Genomic DNA, 18,854 nt, shown 5'->3' with positions numbered 1-18,854 from the left:
CGGGGCTGGGGACAGTCCCTAGGGCGGTTGGGGACATCGCTTCCCAAGTTTTGTGATGCTTTACAGCCTGTCTTTAAAACTCGTAGTTATTTTTAAGGGGTTGGTGGTTCCGGGAGGAATTTCCTTTGTTGAAAGAGGCTCGTCTGGGACCAAGGCTGGGAAAACGCTTCTGGAGTAACTGGGGGAAGCAGGAGAGGGATTTCTGCCGGCGGATTTACCAGGCGCCCTCCACAACAGACTCTCACACACCTGTCTTCATCTCTCAGCGTTAAATGATTTTAAAAAATTGTATAGAAATCATCACTCTCTCATAATTCTTTGCCCCCCAGAGCCTGACGTCGGCTTCACGATTCCCCCTCCCGGCTCCAGCTTCAGCGAAACCTCCTCTCGTCCCACACGTAGCGCTTCCCTGCGGGCACCTTGCGGAAAAACAGGCTGTTCCCTCGGCTCATGTTGCCCTGGAAGGCAAAGACGGCCACAATCCAGTGAGTAGGGGTCACCCCGAGCCCCGTGGGGCTCCCACCCGGCTTTTTTTTGGCGGCCAGGGACACCGTGGCCGCGGTCACTCACCTCCCGGTGCAGCTGGCTCCAGCAATCCAGCCAGGAGGAGTAGGTGGGGGCGTAGGGGAGGAGACCCCCAGCCAGCCTGGGGGAGGGAGGAAGGGGAGACCCCACAGGGGGTTATTTCTGTCACCTCCGCAGCTCGGCGCTGAGCAAAACCCCAAAATGGACCTTTTGAGCCCCCCCCACCACAACACAACTGATGAGGGACCAACTCCATGGTGAATTTGGAGCCTCTTTGCCAACCGGGCACTTGGGAAAGGCGGTTTTTGGAGATGATGTGACGTGGGGGGACACAACTGTCACCACGCCGGCCCTTGCAGGGGGTGGGGGGCAGTGCGGGGCACCAACGGACTCACCCGCAGTTATTCACGGCCATCAGGTTGGAGACCAGCACGAAGGGGTAGGTCAGCATGCTGGCGAAAAACTGCAACGGAGAGGAGCAGGGCTGGTCGGCAGTGGCTCACGGCCCCCACAGGGACCCTCCCGCTTCCCTCTATGGGGGCAGAATGAGCCCCAAAAATCCCCAGGGTCTCCCCAGGAGAGAGGTGGCTCCATGTGGGGCCAGGTGACGTGGAAGCCGTGAGCCCACATTGTGTCCCCCGTGGACCCAGCACCTGGCTCTGCCCCCCAGCCCCAGGACAGGGGGGGTCACCAAACACCCCGTTTCCCCGGGGACAGAGGCTTCCCGGTGTCACGCAGCCGGGGGTACACACACACGCACGCTGGCTGTACTCACACCAGTGACTGCCTGCGAGTAGCTCTTCATCTCAGTCATGGTGGAGACCTGCGGGGGGAGAAAGCACCTTGAGCCCCCGCCACCCCAAAGCGGGGCCCTGTTCCCCTGACCTGTCCCCTGAGCCTCTCCCATCCTTCACCACCGTCGTCCCACCCCCTAAGTGGGGCGCGGAGCCCGTACCCCGTTCTCCAGCGCGTACGTGTTGATGAGGTAGGCCAGCATGTTGCAGAGCCAGAGGGAGAGGATGTCCCCGAGGAGCCGGGGGATGAGGCCGCTGCAAGAGAAGAGGGACCGTGAGCCCCGGGCAGAGCTGGGGAACAGGAATGGGGGGAGCGGCCGTGTCCCCAACAGCCGGGTGAATCAGGGAACCCCCTGCCCTGGAGACAAAACGCTCGGACAAATGGTTATGAGAGGACATGGGCACAGAAAGGAGCAATGGAAGGACCCAAAATAGCCCCCAGCCACCGAGAGCAGGAGGGAGAAGGTTTAATACATATTTGCTCTAATGGCTCTAAATGTCAAATGTCACCCACAAAACCCAGGCTTGGTGGCTACAAGCGCCAGGTAGACCCTCGGTGGGTAGAACGGGAAACCAGGGACCCCAGCAGCACCTGAGGCGAGGGCAGAGACAGGAGAGCAGAGCTGCAGCTGGAGGGAAAAATAACACCCATGCAGCAAGCAAAGCCCCGTGGATTTGGGGGAGAGACCCCATGGATTTTGGGGAGCAGACCCCATGGATTTTGGGGAGCAGACCCTGCAGCCCCTCCTCTGTCAGCACTCACGCGAAGAAGCCCAGGATGCCCTCTTCTCGGTAAATCGTGGCGAAGGCGCTTAGTGTCCCACTGCCACGGGGAGGAAAAGGAGGGTGACACATCAGACGGGGTTCTGTGGGTGGGCACCCCCCCCACAGCAGCCCTGTTTCCCTCCCCAGCAGCCCCAGCCCGTACCTGTACTTGGTCTCGCGGCCGATGAACTGCACCATGCAGCGCAGGGTGATCACTGCGGGCAGACACGGGGGTCAGCGGGGCCTTGGGGACACCCCGGGGTGACACGGGAGCGAGAGGCGCTTGTCACTCGGGTCACCAGGACCGCGCACCAGCTTGGGGGGGTCACCTACCATGAAAGGGGTGGGTGATGAGCGTGGCGGCGGAGCGAGCGACCATCTCTCGGGAGGTCTGCAGGAGAAACGGGTTGTCAGGGGGACACGGTGGGGGGTGACAACGTCACACCGAGCCCCCCTTGCACCCAGTGCCCTCCTCCTCCTTCTCACCTCCTTCAGCACCTGCTCCAGCGAGGACACCGTCTCCTTCTTGCTGCTTCCAGGCTGGAAAGAGGCGTCAGGTGGGGAACAGCCCCCCGAAAGGCACCACTCCCTCCCCAGCACCCCCAGAGGCCCCGTGCCCCCCAGACCCGGGTGTCCCCCTGGGGCAGCGGGAATGAGGGAGAGACAGATGGAGGATTCACCCACCTCAGCCTGCTCAGCCTCCTGGTACCGCTGGGGAGAGAAGCGCAGGGTCAGCGCAGCCGCGGGGGACGGGGGAGGCTCTGCCGGTGTCCCCATGTCCTCAGCCCCCGCTGGCAGAGCCCCGCCGGGGTCCCCAACGTGTCCCCACCTCCCCCCGGTACCTGCAGCACTTTGCCGTGCACGACGGTGCCGATGGCGCTGGAGCAGAGGCGGGGGGTGAGGCCCTTGAAGAGTCCCGCTCTTCCATCGACCTTCACGATGTGCTTGGCTGGGGACAGCGGGGACCCGTCACCCCCGGGAGACACCCCACGGAGGACACCGGGACACCCCACGGGGGGACACACTCACCGTAAGCGAAGAGGCCGGGCAGCTGGTAGACCTGGCGCCCGAAGACGTTCCTGCCCAGGGTAGGCGGCAGCGGCTCGTAGCCCACCTGCGGCGGGGACACGCAGCCGGTACCGGGCCCGGTGTCCCCCCTCCCCAGCTCCCCGCTACCGGCCGCCCCTTACCTGCACCAGCACCTTCACGTACATGAGGGGCTGCGAGAGCACGGTGAGCCCCGAGCCCAGCAGCACCTGCGAGGCCGCGTCCGCCATGGTGCCGCCCCGGCGTCACGGCCCAGAAGGACACCGCCGCCGCCGCTTCCGCTTCCGCCCCCCCGGTACTTCCGGCGCGCATGCCGCTCTCTTCCGGCCCGGCGGGGCGTTGCCGTGGCGACGGGGTCTGAGGCGTCACCGCGGCCTGCAGGCCTGAGGCGTCGCCATGGCAACGGGGCCTGAGGCCTCGCCGCGGCCTACAGGCCTGAGGTGACGCCATGGCGGTGGCGCCTGAGGTGACGCCGTGGCGAGGAGGCCCCAGAGGAGCCCGCGGGGCCTGGGGCACTGTCATGGTGGCAGGGCCTGCCCCTGCGGCCGGGTTCTCGCGGTCTCTGGGCAGGAGCGCTGAAGGGAGCCCCGGGGGAACGGCACGATGAAAACAGGAGCCACCACGCAGAGGCACGGCCATGGCACCGCCTTTAATGCCGAGCACAGGCGCAGCAGCGCGGGGCCGCGGGTGCTGAGGCTCTGCTGGGGATGTTGAGGGGGACACGGGCGCTGAGCCTGCAGGCAGCAGCCACCTGCCCGCCCTGTCGCCGGGACGTCCCTGTCTCGGCTCCCGGGGCTGCGTCCCGTGGGGAGCCACCGGTGACACCGGGACAGTGGGTCCTCAGGGGCCGCCGGCGGCGCGGCACCGCGCTCATGCCAGGGCCCAGCTCAGAGCTCGGCACAGCAGTGTGGCGGCCGCGCTCCGCTCCAGCCCTGCTGGGAAACGTCGCCCCGGTGCCAGGCTCCCGTCCGGCCCCTCTGCCTCCCCTCGGGGTGCCGGGAAGAGCCGGCTGCCCGCGGGTCCTGCAGAGCCCCGGCCTGGCCTGGGGGGCACAGAACAGGGGTTGGACCCACTTGGAGCCCCAGGGGCGCTGGGACAGCTCTGGGGGCAAGTGTCCCAGCAGGACTGTCCCCTCTGTGACCGGGCAGACCGTTCTTGTGGTCCCAGGCTCACCGGGACGCTGGCACGGGTCTGGGAGATGGCGTTTGGCTGGAGGGTGTTCCTGGCTCTTCGGCTCTGCAGCCGCTTCCTCCTCCGTTGCTCCAGCTGCGCCAGATGGCAAAGTGGTACTGGGGTGTCACACCTCCCCAGGGCTTTGTCCCTCCCACTCCCACCCCAAAACCAGCAGCACCCAGGGACTCACCGGCTGTTCTGGGCCGCAGAGATGAACCGGGGGCCCGTCGGACACAGAGGTGTCAGAGCCACTGGTGCTGTGAGGGGGATACAACCAGCTGCACCCCCAGCGGCACCGCGGGGCTCCGTGGGCTGGCACGGCTGGGATGTACCTGGACTCGAGCTCCGAGGGGGACACGTCGCTCCAGCTGCCACCGCAGCCCGGCTCCCGGCCCAGCCGCTGCTGCAGCAGCGCGTCCACCTCCGCCAGGCACCGCTGGAGCTGCGGGACGGAGCCAGCGTCACCGCGGCCCCCGATGGCACCGGGAGCAGCCGGGGTGCCGTGGTTCAAGCCATGGCTGCTGCCCACCTTGGCGGGGTCGGGGTCGCAGAAGTCGAGCAGGGTGTCACAGAGGTGGGAGCCCAGTGACTTGAGGTCCTGCACGGTGAAGTGCGAGCTCCTCCCGCCTGGAGGGGACAGGGGACAACGGAACAAGCAGCGGTGTCCCAACCCGGGGACCACCCACCCACCGACACCCCCGTCACCGACACTCCCCTCCCGCAGTGGTCCCTCACCCAGCGTAGAGCCGCCGAAAGCCGCCTCCATGGTGTAGCTGTGCGAGACACCCAAGCGCCACATGACGACTCTGCCCGTCCCTGCTTTGCTCTTCTGCACCTTGAACTTGCAGCTGGGGAAGGAGAACTGTGCCCGGCCCTGGGGTCAGCGCAGCGGGGGATGTGTGTCCCCCCAGCCCCGCAGGGACATCGTGATGGCACCTCGAGAAGCAGCACAGCGGCTGCGTTTACTGTGTCACCATTCCCAGGGTGTCCCACCTTGTCGGGGGCGTTTTTGCTCAGCATCAGGGGGAAGATGCGCTGGCGCAGCCGTGACCTGCTGCCGGCCCCACCGCCGTCGCAGCCGTACATGAAGATGTTGTTTTTCCGGCTGTGCCCGTGGAAGTCGCAGTACAAAACCACCTCCCGCTCCGCCAGCACCCTGCACACACCACGATACGGCCACTGGCACTGCCGTGAGAGCGGCATCATCCCACCGGCTCCGTGTTCCCTCTCACCTCTCCACCATGGCCCGCAGGTGCCACACGCCGGGGAAGGAGCCGCCACGCGCCGTCCCGTACGCCCTGTTGGGGTCCCGTCCTGCCAGGGAGCAGCGGGAGTTCCCCACCACCACCCCGTCGGGGTTCAGCATTGGCACCACCATGAAGACAAAGAGCTGGCGCAGGAGCCGGGCGTCGGCATCGGCGCCGAGGAGGAAATCGAGCAAACCCCGCATGGCCCAGGAGCTGCCGCTCTCCCCAGGGTGCACGCGGGCGCTGAGCACCACCGCCCGCTTGCCAGCCGCACCGGCGGGGCTGCTGATGGTCAGCAGGTACACGGTGTTGCCAGCCAGGCTGCGGCACAGCGCCCGCACCGTGCAGAGCCGCGAGCGCGCCGGGTCACGGCACAGCGCCCGCAGGTAGCGCTGCAGGTCGGAGTAGGTGTAGGGGTAGGAGTGGGCGAAGAAGCAGGTGTCGCCGTCGTGGGGGAAACGCGCCGTCCAGGAGAGACAGAAGGCAGCCGGTTCCTCCGCGCCACCCCGGTAGTACCGGATGTCGGTCCCGACGCGGCGCCAGCCAATGCCGCAGCTCTCAGCATCGCGCTGGGAGTAGAGCAGCGGGCACATCCCCTCGCCGTAGAGGCTCTTGGGCTTGGCCAGGTTGGCGATGGTGAAGCGGTAGAGGTGGTCTCGCCGGGTGTTTTGGACACGGAAGTAAAACCACTGAGTGTGCTTCACCGTGTACAGGTCTGGCCGCAGCCACAGCACGTACTCGAATGGGCCCCTGCACAGTGGGATGGGCCATGTTCCAGCTCCCGGTCCCACTGTCACCACTCCCAGTCACCCCCCGGCCCCTCTCTTACACTTTGACGGCTTTCTGGAGGTTCCCGCTCTCAAAACGGGATTCGAAGAGCAGCGTCGTGTCCTGGGGACCCTCCAAGGGGGTGGCCGGCGAGGACAGGGGACCTGGGGATCCCCCAATGCGAGCGCGGGTGAAGCAGGAGCCTGGGGGTGCTGCAGGGGGGAGCCCGGAGGGATGGCAATGGGGACTTGGGGACACCAGGGGGCACTCGGGGTGCTGCCCGCTCCCCAGTACCTGGGCTGAGCTGGTACACGATGGTGCCCTGGTCCTCGCTGAGTGGGGCCGGGGGGCACGCGGGGCCCGCGGGCTGGCAGAAGGGCTCCGGCTCAGGGGGGACCCACTCTGGGGGGGACAGAGACAGATGCTATGGGTACAGGGGAGACCTGGCGCAGGGTAAGGGGGAACGGCTGGCGTGTTCCCTCACCGATGTGCTCAATCGGCTCCTTGACGACTTCGCACTCGATGGGCCAGCGGGGAGCGGGCAGGGGGCCCCGCGCCGAGGGGAGGGCGAAGCGATCCCTTGGATCCCCCGGGAACCCGCAGTGCTGCACCGAGGGGACCGATGTCCCCGGGCCCCGTGCCGAAGGAACCCACCTGTCCTGGCCGGGGACCGGCTGCAGCGCCCCAGGGGCTGCAAGGGGACCAGGAGGGGATGGGGGGCCCCGGTGCACCCCCCCCACCCCAGTACGGCTTGAGCTGAGAGCAGGGAGCCCAGGCTGGAAGGGTTGGGGTGGGGACACCCCAAAACCACCCGCCACCCAAGGCAGGGACAGGGAGAGGCCCCCCCATGCTCTCCCGGCCCTGGGAGGCTGTGGGGTCCCACTCACAGCTCGGCTTCTGCCTGGGATGTCCCCGGCAACTGTGGTTGGTGCTGCTGCTGTTGGTGCTGCCAGTGCCGGGTGCCTCGGAGGGACCCCCTGGGGACATGGGGCTCTTCTGCCTGCCCCTCCGCTGGCCTTGGGGACAGCACTGCTGCAGCCCGAACGGTGGGGCGGGGGACAAGGGGACACATCCCTGGGGCCAGGGCTCACCTTGGAAGTAGCCGTAGTAGCGCAGGTGACTGCGCATGAAGCTGTCGTAGGGCTCGGGGAGCAGCTCCCCACCAAACCCCCCTGCTCCCTGATCCCCGGGGGGCCCTGAGGGCTGCATGGCTGCCAGAGGTTCGGCAAGACCCTTCTCCAGTCCCGGCAGCGCCAGGGAAACTGGGACGCGGTCGCTGAGCGACAGGGAGGGACGGGGCAGGCCCAGAGCAGAGCTGGGAAAGGAGCCAGAAGGATTTGGTGCTCCTGGCAGACACGCAGCGAGCGGGGACACAAAGGGCCCCCAGTGACAACCTGCGCCAGGGACACCATGCACACCCCAAACTGCTGCAGGAACAGCAACAGACAGCGTGTCCCAAACTGCTACAATTTATTGGACAACGGTCAAGTGAGGAACTGTACATCTGTAAAAATAAAAAACAAAACAAAAAACAACCAAACGGGATGCGGCTCATGTGCTGGAGGCGGTTTTCCTGCGCTTCAGCCGCGCTCGCCAATCCTCCGGCAGCGCCTCGAAGTTGGCGTTCCTCTCTGCCATGCCGCTGCGGGGACAAAACAGGGGGTCAGTGCCTGGTGGTGCAAGGTGACAGTCCCCACCACGCCTGGGTGCCCCCTCAAGGCTGGAGATGTCCAGGGGACAAAGGAACGTCCCCTCCCAGCGGAGCAGAGCCAGGGGGGTTGGTACCTCATCAGCTGCTGCTGCTTCCACTCCTCGATGCGGCGCTGGGCCGTGGTCTCGCGGTCCTCCTCACTGGAGCTGGAGTTCTCCTCCTCGTCCAGCTCCCGCTGAATGCTCTGCCACTTCTTCACCAGCGACGGCATCTTCGTCTTCCCCTTCTTACCCTGCGCCAGAAACACAACGGCCCGCGGTGAGCAAAAGGGAGGAGACGGTGCCTGGCATGCCGGCGCAGCGAAGAGCACCCGCCTACCTTGTCCTTCCGCCCCTTCCTCGGCTTCTCCTTCTCTGGCGGCGGCGGCGCTTTGGGGATGGGAGGTGGGGGCGTCTGTGGGGGCGGCGGGGGAGGTGGCTGCTCGGCGGTGCCGGTGGCAGGCAGGGCTCCTCGCGCCGGCTGCGTGGTGGCCACGCTGACGGGTGCTGCACACTCTGAGTAGCTCATGACGGCGGGCGCAGCAGGTGCCGTCACGCCCAGGTAGCCGGGCTGCAGCCCCAGCGCGGCGCCGGGCGCCATGCGGAGGTTGGGGCGCGCCTGGAGCTCGCTCTGCAGGCGCTGGCGCGGGCGCAGGGACGCCAGTGGCATGGGCGATGGCTGGTACTTGCCGGTGGCCATCAGGGGCTGGCTGTAGATGACGGGGCAGCTGCCAATAGTGGCCGTTCGCTGCATCAGCCCCGGGTTCATCTCCACCGCTTTCCTCTTCTGAGGTTTGGCGGAGAGCAGCGGCATTGGGCTCGGTTCAGCGGCAACCTGGAAGAGAGCGAGGACGTGAGCACCAAGCGGGATGTGGCCCCCCAGGTATGGCCAAACGAGTGACTTCCCACGTCTCTGCGGCTCACCGGGGTGCTGCTGGCAGCCGGCCGCAGGAGAGACTTCAGGGGAGCGTCTTCTTCGGTTCCCGGGGCCGGCGGCTCCTCGCCCCCCTCATCTTCCATCTCCACCTCCTGGATCTCCCCGTCTTCTCCGGGCGGCGGGGGCGGCGGGGGGGGCGGCGGGGGCGAGTCCGGGGGCGGTGGGGGCGGCGGAGGCATTTCCAGAGGCAAAGGAGGCTGGAGGACCGGGACGGAGGACTGAAGCAGAGTCCAAAATGGAGTGAGCGGCATGAGAGACGTAGCGGGGGCTTGGCCTGAGAAGGATTCTTTACAAAGGGAGCCTGAAGAATACATAGCGACACCGGCTTGAAAACACAGGCTACGGATGGTGCTGCCTGCTCCTGACCGCACCGCCGGGGAGCGGGCAGCAGAGCTCAGGCCACAGGCTCAACCGACGAACCACGCGCCGCCTTCCCCGGCACAGCAGGGACGCCAAAAACCCGCGGGGACAGCTCTGACATGGGAGCGGCGCTTGTCCCGGCTTCACAAAAGCCACCACATGCTGCCCCAGCACTTGGTGGGACCCCATGACACCCCCACTTCAGGACCAGCACCCCCCAGTCGCAGCGACCCCCCCATTCCCAGCCCTGGCTGTACCTGTGGAGTGCTCGGCGGTGTCCCCGGCGTGCTCTCCTTTGTCTTTCGGAGGTGGTTTAGGAGGACCGTCGGCTTTTCTGTTGGCGCTTCGCTGTCCCTCGTCTTCGTCCTCCTCCCCGTCGGGGAATTCCCATTGCGACTCTCCCGAGCGCTCGTTAACATAGAAATAGCGTCTATGCTCCCTAAATCACAAGAAAGAGAAGGAAACTTCAGCTTCCCTTCCCCGCCATGGACACTCCAAGGCGGGCCTGCCCGCGACAGCCGTGACGCTCTCGCAGGGAAGACCCCTCCGCAGCAGGGCTGCCGCTCTCCCAAACACAACACCACCACAACTTTTTTTTTTTTGAGGACAAGAGGCAGGAGAAGGCCCGAGCCGAAATCGCTCCAAGCTATTTTTTTTAGTTTTGGCTTTTTTTTTGCATTGCTGACTGCGTGAACGTCGCGCGCCCTGAGCCCCACCGCTCCGAGGGAGGGGAGGGCTGAGAAAAGCAGGCGAGCGTGTGGCAGAGCGACGTCTCTCGTGAGCAGCGGGACTTTTCAGCCGCCACCTTTGGCTGAAAGTCGCCCTCCGAGAAGAAGAGGCACCAGGGGAACAGCCCAACGGAGAAAAGCGGCTGCCCCCCTACCCCGTGGTGCCACGGAGGTCGCTTTTATGGTGTCAAACACACAGTGAATGCTAGAGAGAGGGAGCGGATCTGGGAGCTGAAAAACAAAAGAGCAAAGATTTCAAACACAGGAAAATTCATCAAGAAAGCCAAATAAACAAAGAAATGTTTGGGTCTGACCTGCTGGCAGGAGACAGAAATCTTGTTCTTCGTTCGGTCGGTGAGATGAAGTTTGTCCTTTGTCAGAGCTGTTGGTCAGAAGAGTTGATCCAGAGATCCTGCAAAGTTCACAGAGCTCTCGCATGCGCGACCCCCCAGGCCCGCCCTCCGCAGCGCTTGACACTCATGAGAGCAACAACCAGCTCTGTCCGATGGGGAAACCAGCTCCGTCTCAAAAAAAAGCACTGAGCAGCGCTCCGTTTGCATCCTTCCAGTTTTGGCGGCCGGCCCAAACTCCGCCAGAGCGCCGGACGTTTCTCTGCCTGCCCAGCACTTGCTAAGAGTCTCCGAGAGGGACGGCGCCAGCGTCGGTCGGGTGGTTGATGATCACAAATCATGTCTGAGATGTCAGAGATGAAAGGTGAGAAAGGTAGGAGAGCGCGTACCTGTCCCAGTGGCAGGACCAGCCTTTAGGGGTGGCGTTTATTTCGTATTGTTTTAGCTGTTCGGCTGCGTCTTGGAGTTTGCGTTTGAGGTAGTTTCCATTGAGAGCACCTTCTCGCCAGTCTGCAATGCGGGTCTAGAGGGCAAGAACCGGGGGGGGAAGCCGTTGAGGGAGGCGGCAAGTGGCCCTGGGGACAGGACTCGAGGTCCGGGAAGGTTTTTCCCTTACGGTACGGGACTCAGGGGGGGCCAGGAGGAAGACACCGCCTCCGCGCAAAGCCATGCTCGCCCCCCGCGGAGGAAGGACGGACAGACGGACGGCACGGTGCCGCCGCGGCCACGAGGTTCACGCAGCGCCAGCCCTCGGCGCTCGAGTGGCGGACAGTTATTTGATCCGCTTCGGAACAGAAGGCCGGAGCGAGGGGCCAAGGCTCGGTTACCTCTGTCTGCAACAGCAACATGTGGAAGTTGGAGATAGATTGTCTGTTGATGCCCAGGAACTCCAATTTATTAGTCAGAGTATTTGCCAGCTCTCCAATCTGAAACTGCCAGGGAGAAAGGGGAAGCGTCAAGAGCCGCGCTCGGGAGCGTCACCGGGCTGCTGCGGCCCCGCGGTGCCAGCCTTTCGCCAGCAAATGAGATTTGGGACTGCCCGCGGCCCTGCAGCCTGGGACGTGGCACCCCGGTGGTTTGCACCTGTCACCCCCTCCTCTAAGTACCCCCAGGGACGGGGCTGGTGTGGGATGGCAGGATGAAACCTCCTCTGTAGCTGCAGGAGGTACCAGCGAACCCCAACTCCTTCAGGGGGGCCCTTCCCTGCTCCCCACAGCCCCCAGTGCAGTCACAGCTCTGAACCAGCTGAGGGATGGCACGAGCTCCATCTGTTTTGCTGCCCCGGCTCTGGAGTTACCGCAGAGCAATGCCCAGGGCAGAAAGCATTAAATATAATATTTCAAATCCATTTCCCAAAGGAAATGGACCAGGATGTAATTTCAGACTTTAAATTGCTGCTTTCCAGAGGAAAGAGCAGGAAAGGGGTAACAGCTCTGGATTTACTCCTGAGCAGACAGAATCTACACAAAGGTTCGGGCCAGCCCACGGTGGCTGTTACTCAACCCAGCATCCCACAGGAGCCAATCCTCTGATTTGGGCACTGCAGGGGGACACGGGGACGCCCCGTGTCGATCCCCCGACTAAGGGGCTGCAGGAGCAGCTACAAGTTAGACAGCAATCAATAGCACAAATGGGGTGGACGCCTGCAAGCGGCATCAAAATTGCCATAAGGAGGGCTCTAAAAACGTCTTTTTTTTCCTTTGCTCTTCAGAAGAGGCTCTGGAAGATCCCCAAAGCCAACAACGCAGCGTCTGTCTGCAGAGATGGGGACGGGCCAGACAGACAAACACCACTAGAGAAGCCCAAGGCAGGGAAATTAATTCCTGTGTTAACGGAGACACCAGGGAAGGTCCCACGGCAGGAGGTGACTTCGCAGCGGAGGACCCAGATCTCCTGCAAACCAGAGAGCCGGCAGAAAAGAGATTACCCCAGAGTGACGATGCGAACGGTAGCGATTACCCGAGGAGCCGGCTTTCCTCTGACAGCTCTAAAGGGATCCTGCGTGGGAGGGAACACACCGCGCTGCGGCACAGTCCGTCACAGAGCACCGTGAGGAAAGGGGACAGCAGAGGTGACAGCTCAGGAGGCTTTTGGCCGCCCCTGGGGACTCAGCAGCCAACGAACATGGTCCTGCTGCTGGCTTTATTTTGAATAAATTAAATTAAAAAAAAAAAAAAAGTCAGGAAAGCCTCATGTAGATGTTGTACTGAGGGAGGCTCAGTGGTTTTGGGGAGGAAACAAATCTCAAAACTGCTGGAGTTCTACGGGAGAGATGCTAATTCTGTCAGGAGGACGATAAACAAATTCTTTCACTTTCACACACAAAAAATGATTAAATGATGGGAAATGAGGGCAGGGCCAGAGGTCAGCTTGCGCTGCCCGTTTCCACCACGAGCCAGTGATTCCCCATCCGTAAACCATCTGCCACAGGAAGGTGACAACACTTGCTAACGAAACGGAGTTAGTCAGGAGCCAAATTTAAGGCTGTGGGAGATCTCATGGTAACAAGTGATCGGGGAATCAAAAGAACAAATAAGGAAGATCTCGCCTACACTCTGTGTAACTGTCACCCAGAGCTTGTAGCTCTGCATGTCACCACTACAGCTCAGGAAGGGGCTCTGGGAATCATTCAGCCACAGCCAAAAATAGCAAACCAAGGCTTGGAAAAGAAAAAACAATCAGCACGATGCTGCAGAAATCCCCAGGGCTTCCCCAAATTCTGTCTAACAACTTCTAAAAGTTAATGCTCGGTGAAGGGTAGAGCAACAGGTACTGGCAGCCTCTGGACAGAGAGATTATGGACAAGGAGTCTTCAGCCTGGAAACGGGACAACTGAACGTGCCACAAGACTGTAATATCATTATCGGTGAGAAGAAAGTCATGAGAAAAGTGTTTGCTCTCTCTGACAAGACCCAGGGCTCAGTCTTTATCCTCCCCCGCGCCCCCTTTATTTTTTTTCTGTTGTTCTAAACACTTTCAAGCCTTTGCTGCTGGTTCTGCTGGAGCCAGCATGTCCCTGTGCGCCCAGTCATGTCCCTTACGCAAACCAGGACAGATCACGGACACACACACCTCTGCAGCTCCGTACCTTGAGGTCCTGCTCCTCCTCTTCTATTTTTGGTGCCTCTTGGGCTTTTGTTTTCTCCTGAGGCTCCTCAGACTCTGCCTCTTTGTCTGAATTTGCATCAGCCGCTTCTGTGCTCGGCGCTGCAGGGGAAAAAAACGACAGCTGAGTCCCTTCTCCCAGCACCACCCCGGCGCTGCTGACGGCCGGCAGGGGACACCGTGCCAGGAGCCAAACCCGCCACGGGACAGGGCAGGGCAAGAGCCGGGGCCTCTTTCCTACAGGAGCCGGTGCCAAGAGCCTGAAATTAAAAGGGAGAGAGGGGCCACTGGCTCTGTGGTTTGGTGTGGGGGTCCTTCCAGGACAGCGCAGGAAGCGGAGAGTTACAATGTGAGCACAAGGAGGAGGAACAGCACGGGGGCTAAAGGAAGTGCCCGGCAGGCAATCAAACACCAGCAGTTTAGTCATTTGTCAAGAAAAGGTATCCAAGATTAAATAAATTGAAATAATTGTCAAAGACTCAAGAGTTCCCCAAAAGTTGTCAGGACTGTAATATTTCACCTCAGCTGCATCACAGGACAGCGGTGAATAATTCAGTGTCCAAGCGACAAATTCCAGAGAAGGACAAATTTCAGGGAGGGACATTTAGCGAGAGACGAGCCCTCAGGCTAAAAAAACCACATTCCTGGCACGTCCTGACGCTGAAGGGCAGGACAGTTTCCTGAGTCACCCTCCAACAGCCGGGTGCTCAGCTTCCAACAGGTTATTTTAGAATAACAGTTTCCTGTTCCCCAGGTAAGCGGGAAACCAGCAGTGCTGGAAGACACGGCGGCTCTGGGGACGTTCTTGTGACAAGGTAACGCACTCCAGCAAAACTGTCCCTCGGAGCCACCCTGGACAAACATTGTCACCCACTAAACCCCAAGGGACAGGGGAACAGCCACACTGGGCAGTGAAACACAAGCTGTAGTGCAGCGCTAACAGCTGCGATCGCATCATTTCCCCAAGGTGATATATCTACCTGATGCTCAGCAACACCCCTGAACTGCTCTTAATGTATATTTGACAGGAGTCTCTGCAAGGCTGAGTGTTAACAGGAAAACAAATTGCTTGGGTGATACATCCCAGCATCAAACAACCCTCCTGTGAACCAGAAAAGGTAACCGTTTCCCTGTGTACTATGGTTTGGATTTATAATGTCGGGAAGGAAGCGGATGGCGGTGGGGTGTGAGCAGCCGTTATCGTTCTTTGGTACTCCCTCTCCTGATAAAGCCCCGAGTATGGACACTCTCCTATTTATTTTCCTGATACAGTGTCGAATGTAGGCACTCTCCTGTTTATTTTCCTTAATTATAGCATAGAGGAGAGAATTTGGCAAAGCATCAGCTTATCCCCACGCTGCCCTGAGCCTGTGAAACTCGCACTGCCGGCTGTGTGTGACAGCGACAACAGCCACCCCTCCGGGCCTGTCCCCTGCCCGGCACACATACCTCAGTGCCTGTCCTGGCTCCAGGCACCCCGCGAATCTTCAGGGAATGGAGACCCCGGCGGGAGAGGGCTGCGGCCTTTCCGAACACCCGCTCCTCCCTCCGAAGGAAGCGTTTCCAATTACCTGCATCTCCTGCTTCCGGGCTCTCCCGGCCCGTTTTGCTGGAGCCTCGACTGGCAGATTCAGGACTGGCGGCTCCGACAAACAGTTTCCATTTCCCTCGTTTGGACGCCAGCCTGCGGGCTGCATCCTGCGAGGCTGACTGGCTCCCGTCGGAGAGCGGGCTGGAGCCCGAAACGCTGCCATCGCCTTCCTCCAAGGCACGCAGCTCCGCCTGCAGAGACACAACAGCGAGCGGTGCTTCAGGGAGTTGAGCCTCCCCCGAAGAGTGACCGCGGTTACCAGACACCCATGAAAAATAGCAAAAAGCTGCTCTCATCAGGGCACCGTGTTAACGGCAAAAAAGATGGAGCAAGAGTTTCCCAACAGCCACTGACTTGCCCTCAAAGCATCCACGTGAAGCGGGACAGATCTATAAGGAGCCCAAGCCTGTAAAGAAGCAGCATGGGAAGCACAGGGTCACCCCCCGAAGGAGGCAGAACAGACACAAACATCTGCTGCTCCCCGGCTGTTGCCAGATATTTCTTGGCTGCGCCTGTGGCCTTCCTACCGTGACAAAAACCTTCCTACCCTGACAAAAACCTACCTTCTTTCTCTCCAGCACCATCTCCAGCTCGAGGGTGTCTTGTTCCTCCTCTTCCTCAGCGCTCTCCCCTGACTGCACCACACTGCACAGATCCTCCTGTGTGTCTTCCAGGGGATCTCTGTTGGGTTCCGGCTCTTCAGGTGCAGCTGCCGCCTCTTCTGCTTTTGCCTCCTCTTCCGGAGGTGGCTCAACCTCCTCTTTGCAAATCACCTTCCTCCTCCAACGCTCCTCTTCCTCCTTCACCACGTCGGGCAGGAGTGGTGCCAGGAGAGCCGCAGCCACCCCTTTTTTCTCCTCCTCGCTGTTGGAGAGCGCCTGCACGCCTTCGTTCACTTCCTGCAGGCCGAAACCATGTGAGTTTTCCGGCAGCGGCTCCTGCCCCCTCACCCCAGCCCCACACAGCACAGGAGACCGCAGCCCGCAGAGGAAGGAGCCCCTGCTGATGGGGCCCTTCTCTGGGCTGCAAACGCAGCAGAGTGACCCACCTGTCGCCAGAAGGGCAACTAGAAGCCCCATGGCAACTAGAAAGTGGTGCTTGGCCCATCAGACTGACCTTCTTCACCTCCCGCTTGGTGAGGGTGGCCCCGCGGCCGACACTGCCTGGGGCAGTTCCCTTCTCCTGGGGGTACAGCTCGGCAGTTGTCACAAAGCTGCCGTTGGTGCCTGCCACGGTGCTGCTGAGGAAGAGTAGAGTGAAGGGCAGACTCAGGAACAACAACATCCCAACGTGTCCCCTCGTGGGGCTGGGGGGTGTCACTCACCTGTGCTGGTAGTGCTGCAGGCCCTGGACCTGTGTCGCCAGGTACGGCGGCAGCTCCCAGGTCACCTCGTTGCTCTGGGTGTTCCAGTAATAGTAGCAGCCGGTGTTCTCGTCCCACACCTCCTGCCAGTCACCCATCTCCAGCTCCCCCACTGCCAGAGGGACAAGGACAAACTGTCACCCACAGGGACGCACAGGGCGTGTGTCTCACCACCAACTGCACCAGTTCCTCAGGCCACTGTCACCTCCTTTTTCCCAGTGTCAACCACTTGTCACCACCCTCTGCTCCCTTTGGTGAGTGAGGTTGGGGACAGCAGCCCCCCAAGACAGACGCAGCCCCCCGAGAGGGATGCTCACCTCCGGCCAGCGAGCACTGGGTATCGTATTGCCACTCCGGGGCCGGCACAGAGCCCGCACCGTTGGCAGGACCCGAGGACGGTCCTGAGCCCGACTCCTTGGGCTCCGGGCGGGGAGGCGTGGGGGGTGGCGCGGAGGAGGCAGCGGCGGAGGGCTCGGCGGGCTGTGCAGGAGCCGTGATGGCATCGATCTCCTGCGAAAACAACATCCCGATTTAATCTTCAAATCCCAGGGGAGGTAAAAGCAGGGGCTTATCGAGAGAGGACAACATCTCAGATCATGAAACCCCCGCTCTGTCCCCCCGGCTCCCCTTACAAAGGAAAATCCCCGGTTCCATGCTCACCGCCAGGAAGTTTGCCAGCGTGCTGTCGATGTCGGCCGAATTGTTGCCATTCGTGTCTGCCAAACGGGCCGACTTCTCCGGGGTTTCGCCCTCCTCATCGTCACTGTCTGCGTAGGCACCGAGCAGACACAAACCTCCTGGCAGGGGGAAGCAGAGGAAGCTCAGTAAGGGGGGGCACATTGAAGGATCCAACCCCCCGACTGGGGTGGTCCTGCTGTCACTCCACTGATCCTGCGAGGGGGTAACAGCCACAACCCACCAACCAAAACAAAACCAAAACAATACTAGAAGGAAAAAAACCAGTTCCCCAGCCCTGAAAAAAAGTCGGGGGGGGAGGCATCTCATATCCTGCCTAGAAACCACAAAGCAGGGAGTTACCACTCCCCCAAATGCCAATACTTTAATATTAATAGTTAAGTTGATATTAAATTTCTTTAAAAGCTAATAATTAGCAGTAACAGAGGAAAAAAAAATCATCTCCCTCCTTCCCCCAAAAAATACACAATACAGAAAAATATCTGCTAACCCAAGTTTTTAAGACAAGAAACCGTCTCCCCATCAAAAATCACTTGGGGAAGGATTTCCACATCATGCCACCACTCCAAATATAGTAAAATAGGGGTAATAACCCTGCTCCCACCCCTCTCAAAAAAAATTGGTGAAGGATCATCCCACTCCCCCATGTAAAAAGGACTTAAGCGGGGTAATTATTGTACACGCATTAGAAAATAAAAATCCTTAAGGAGAAACAATTACTGCCCTCCCAAAAAACCTAAAAGTACTGAAAAGGAAGCAATCGCAGCCTAAAATAACATCATATAGGAAGGGATTAATTATTCCCTCTTAAAAAAAAAAGCAGCACTTAGAGGGAAACAATGACCCCCCTCTTAAAAAAAAACATTTAAAGGGGAACAATCCACCCCTCTTAAAAAAAAAAGAGACTTAAAAACAATCACAGCCCGCTATAAAAACAACATTTTAGATTAAAAAAACAGGGATTTAGGAATATTAAGCAGTGGGGGACGCTCCCCGCCCCCCTAAAAATGGAGCAAACCCTGACTTTTTTGAAGGGGGGGTTATATATCGTTATATCGTTTCTTCCCGAGGTGGCGGAGGCTCGTACCTGTGGGCTTGACGGCGGCGGGCGCGGGGGGCGGCGGGTTGGGCGCGGTGCGGGGGGGCTCGGCCACCGCTTCGGGTTCGTCTGAGGGGGGGAAAGAGGCGTTAGAAACAGGGGGGGCTTGGGCCAGGGGAGGCGGCGGGGGGGACGCGGGGCGGGGCTCCGCCCCGCCCCGCGTCCCCCCCGCCGCCTCCCCCGGCCCCCGGTCCCGCCACTAGGCCGCAGCGCTACGAGAAGGCCGCGCCGAGGCCTTCACTAGGCCGCGCCCGCCAACAAAGCGCCCCCCCCGCCCCGTCTCACACCCCATCCGCCGTTACCCGGCTCGGAACCCGAGTCGGCTCCTTCGGCCGGCGGTGCCGCCGCCTCGTCTCGGCGGGGGCCCGGAGGGGAGAGCTGGAGGATGGGCCTGCGGCCCGGGGCGGCGCGGGATTTCTTCCCCATGGCGGCGGCGGCGGCGGGAGCGGCGCCTCGGGGCTGCGGCCGCGCCTGCGCGGTGCCGCGGAGTGGGCGGGGCAGCTGCGTCGTGCGTCACCGCGCGGGGGCGGGGCGTAGGGAAGCTCCGCCCCCAAGCACATAGCTCCGCCCCTGGGGCTGCCCCGTCCTGCCCTATAGCACAGGGCTGGGCCCACAGC

General features: G+C 61.5%; 3 protein-coding genes across 7 annotated transcripts; all 3 read right to left on the bottom strand.

Moving 5' to 3' along the window:
• Positions 1–254: 254 nt before the first annotated feature.
• MTCH2 (mitochondrial carrier 2) lies at positions 255–3,413 on the bottom strand. The gene is made up of 13 exons (XM_065636072.1): positions 3,275–3,413; positions 3,114–3,198; positions 2,927–3,033; positions 2,769–2,795; positions 2,571–2,624; positions 2,418–2,475; positions 2,248–2,299; positions 2,083–2,142; positions 1,481–1,574; positions 1,301–1,348; positions 921–988; positions 571–646; positions 255–458 (listed from the first exon to the last, which is right to left on the bottom strand). Exons 1-13 carry the CDS (start codon positions 3,359–3,361, stop codon positions 372–374), a joined length of 903 nt encoding a protein of 300 aa, XP_065492144.1. The 5' UTR covers positions 3,362–3,413; the 3' UTR covers positions 255–371.
• A 367-nt stretch (positions 3,414–3,780) lies between these two features.
• AGBL2 (AGBL carboxypeptidase 2) lies at positions 3,781–7,528 on the bottom strand. Its single transcript, XM_065636909.1, has 12 exons — positions 7,411–7,528; positions 6,804–7,010; positions 6,614–6,721; positions 6,381–6,531; positions 5,537–6,301; positions 5,298–5,460; positions 5,040–5,166; positions 4,834–4,931; positions 4,637–4,746; positions 4,435–4,561; positions 4,305–4,397; positions 3,781–4,173 (listed from the first exon to the last, which is right to left on the bottom strand). The coding sequence occupies exons 1-12, from the start codon at positions 7,526–7,528 to the stop codon at positions 3,781–3,783; spliced, it is 2,460 nt and encodes an 819-aa protein (XP_065492981.1).
• A 244-nt stretch (positions 7,529–7,772) lies between these two features.
• Positions 7,773–18,707, bottom strand: FNBP4 (formin binding protein 4). Of its 5 annotated transcripts, none has more exons than XM_065635261.1 (17): positions 18,540–18,707; positions 18,226–18,306; positions 17,103–17,239; positions 16,760–16,952; positions 16,404–16,554; positions 16,196–16,319; positions 15,643–15,978; positions 15,060–15,270; positions 13,472–13,590; positions 11,211–11,315; positions 10,773–10,906; positions 10,348–10,445; positions 9,563–9,744; positions 8,933–9,163; positions 8,349–8,843; positions 8,105–8,262; positions 7,773–7,961 (listed from the first exon to the last, which is right to left on the bottom strand). In XM_065635261.1, exons 1-17 carry the CDS (start codon positions 18,661–18,663, stop codon positions 7,871–7,873), a joined length of 2,970 nt encoding a protein of 989 aa, XP_065491333.1. In that variant the 5' UTR covers positions 18,664–18,707; the 3' UTR covers positions 7,773–7,870. The 5 variants fall into 5 exon arrangements, with proteins under 5 accessions (XP_065491333.1, XP_065491337.1, XP_065491334.1 ...); XM_065635265.1 differs by having other exon boundaries at positions 8,933–9,142; XM_065635262.1 differs by having other exon boundaries at positions 16,196–16,316.
• Between the last annotated feature and the right edge of the window lie 147 nt (positions 18,708–18,854).

This window comes from Caloenas nicobarica, chromosome 5 (genome assembly GCF_036013445.1).
Source record: "Caloenas nicobarica isolate bCalNic1 chromosome 5, bCalNic1.hap1, whole genome shotgun sequence".
NCBI lineage: Eukaryota > Metazoa > Chordata > Aves > Columbiformes > Columbidae > Caloenas > Caloenas nicobarica.
Note: the sequence above shows the minus strand (reverse complement) of the source record. Positions and strands in the feature narration are given on the sequence as shown.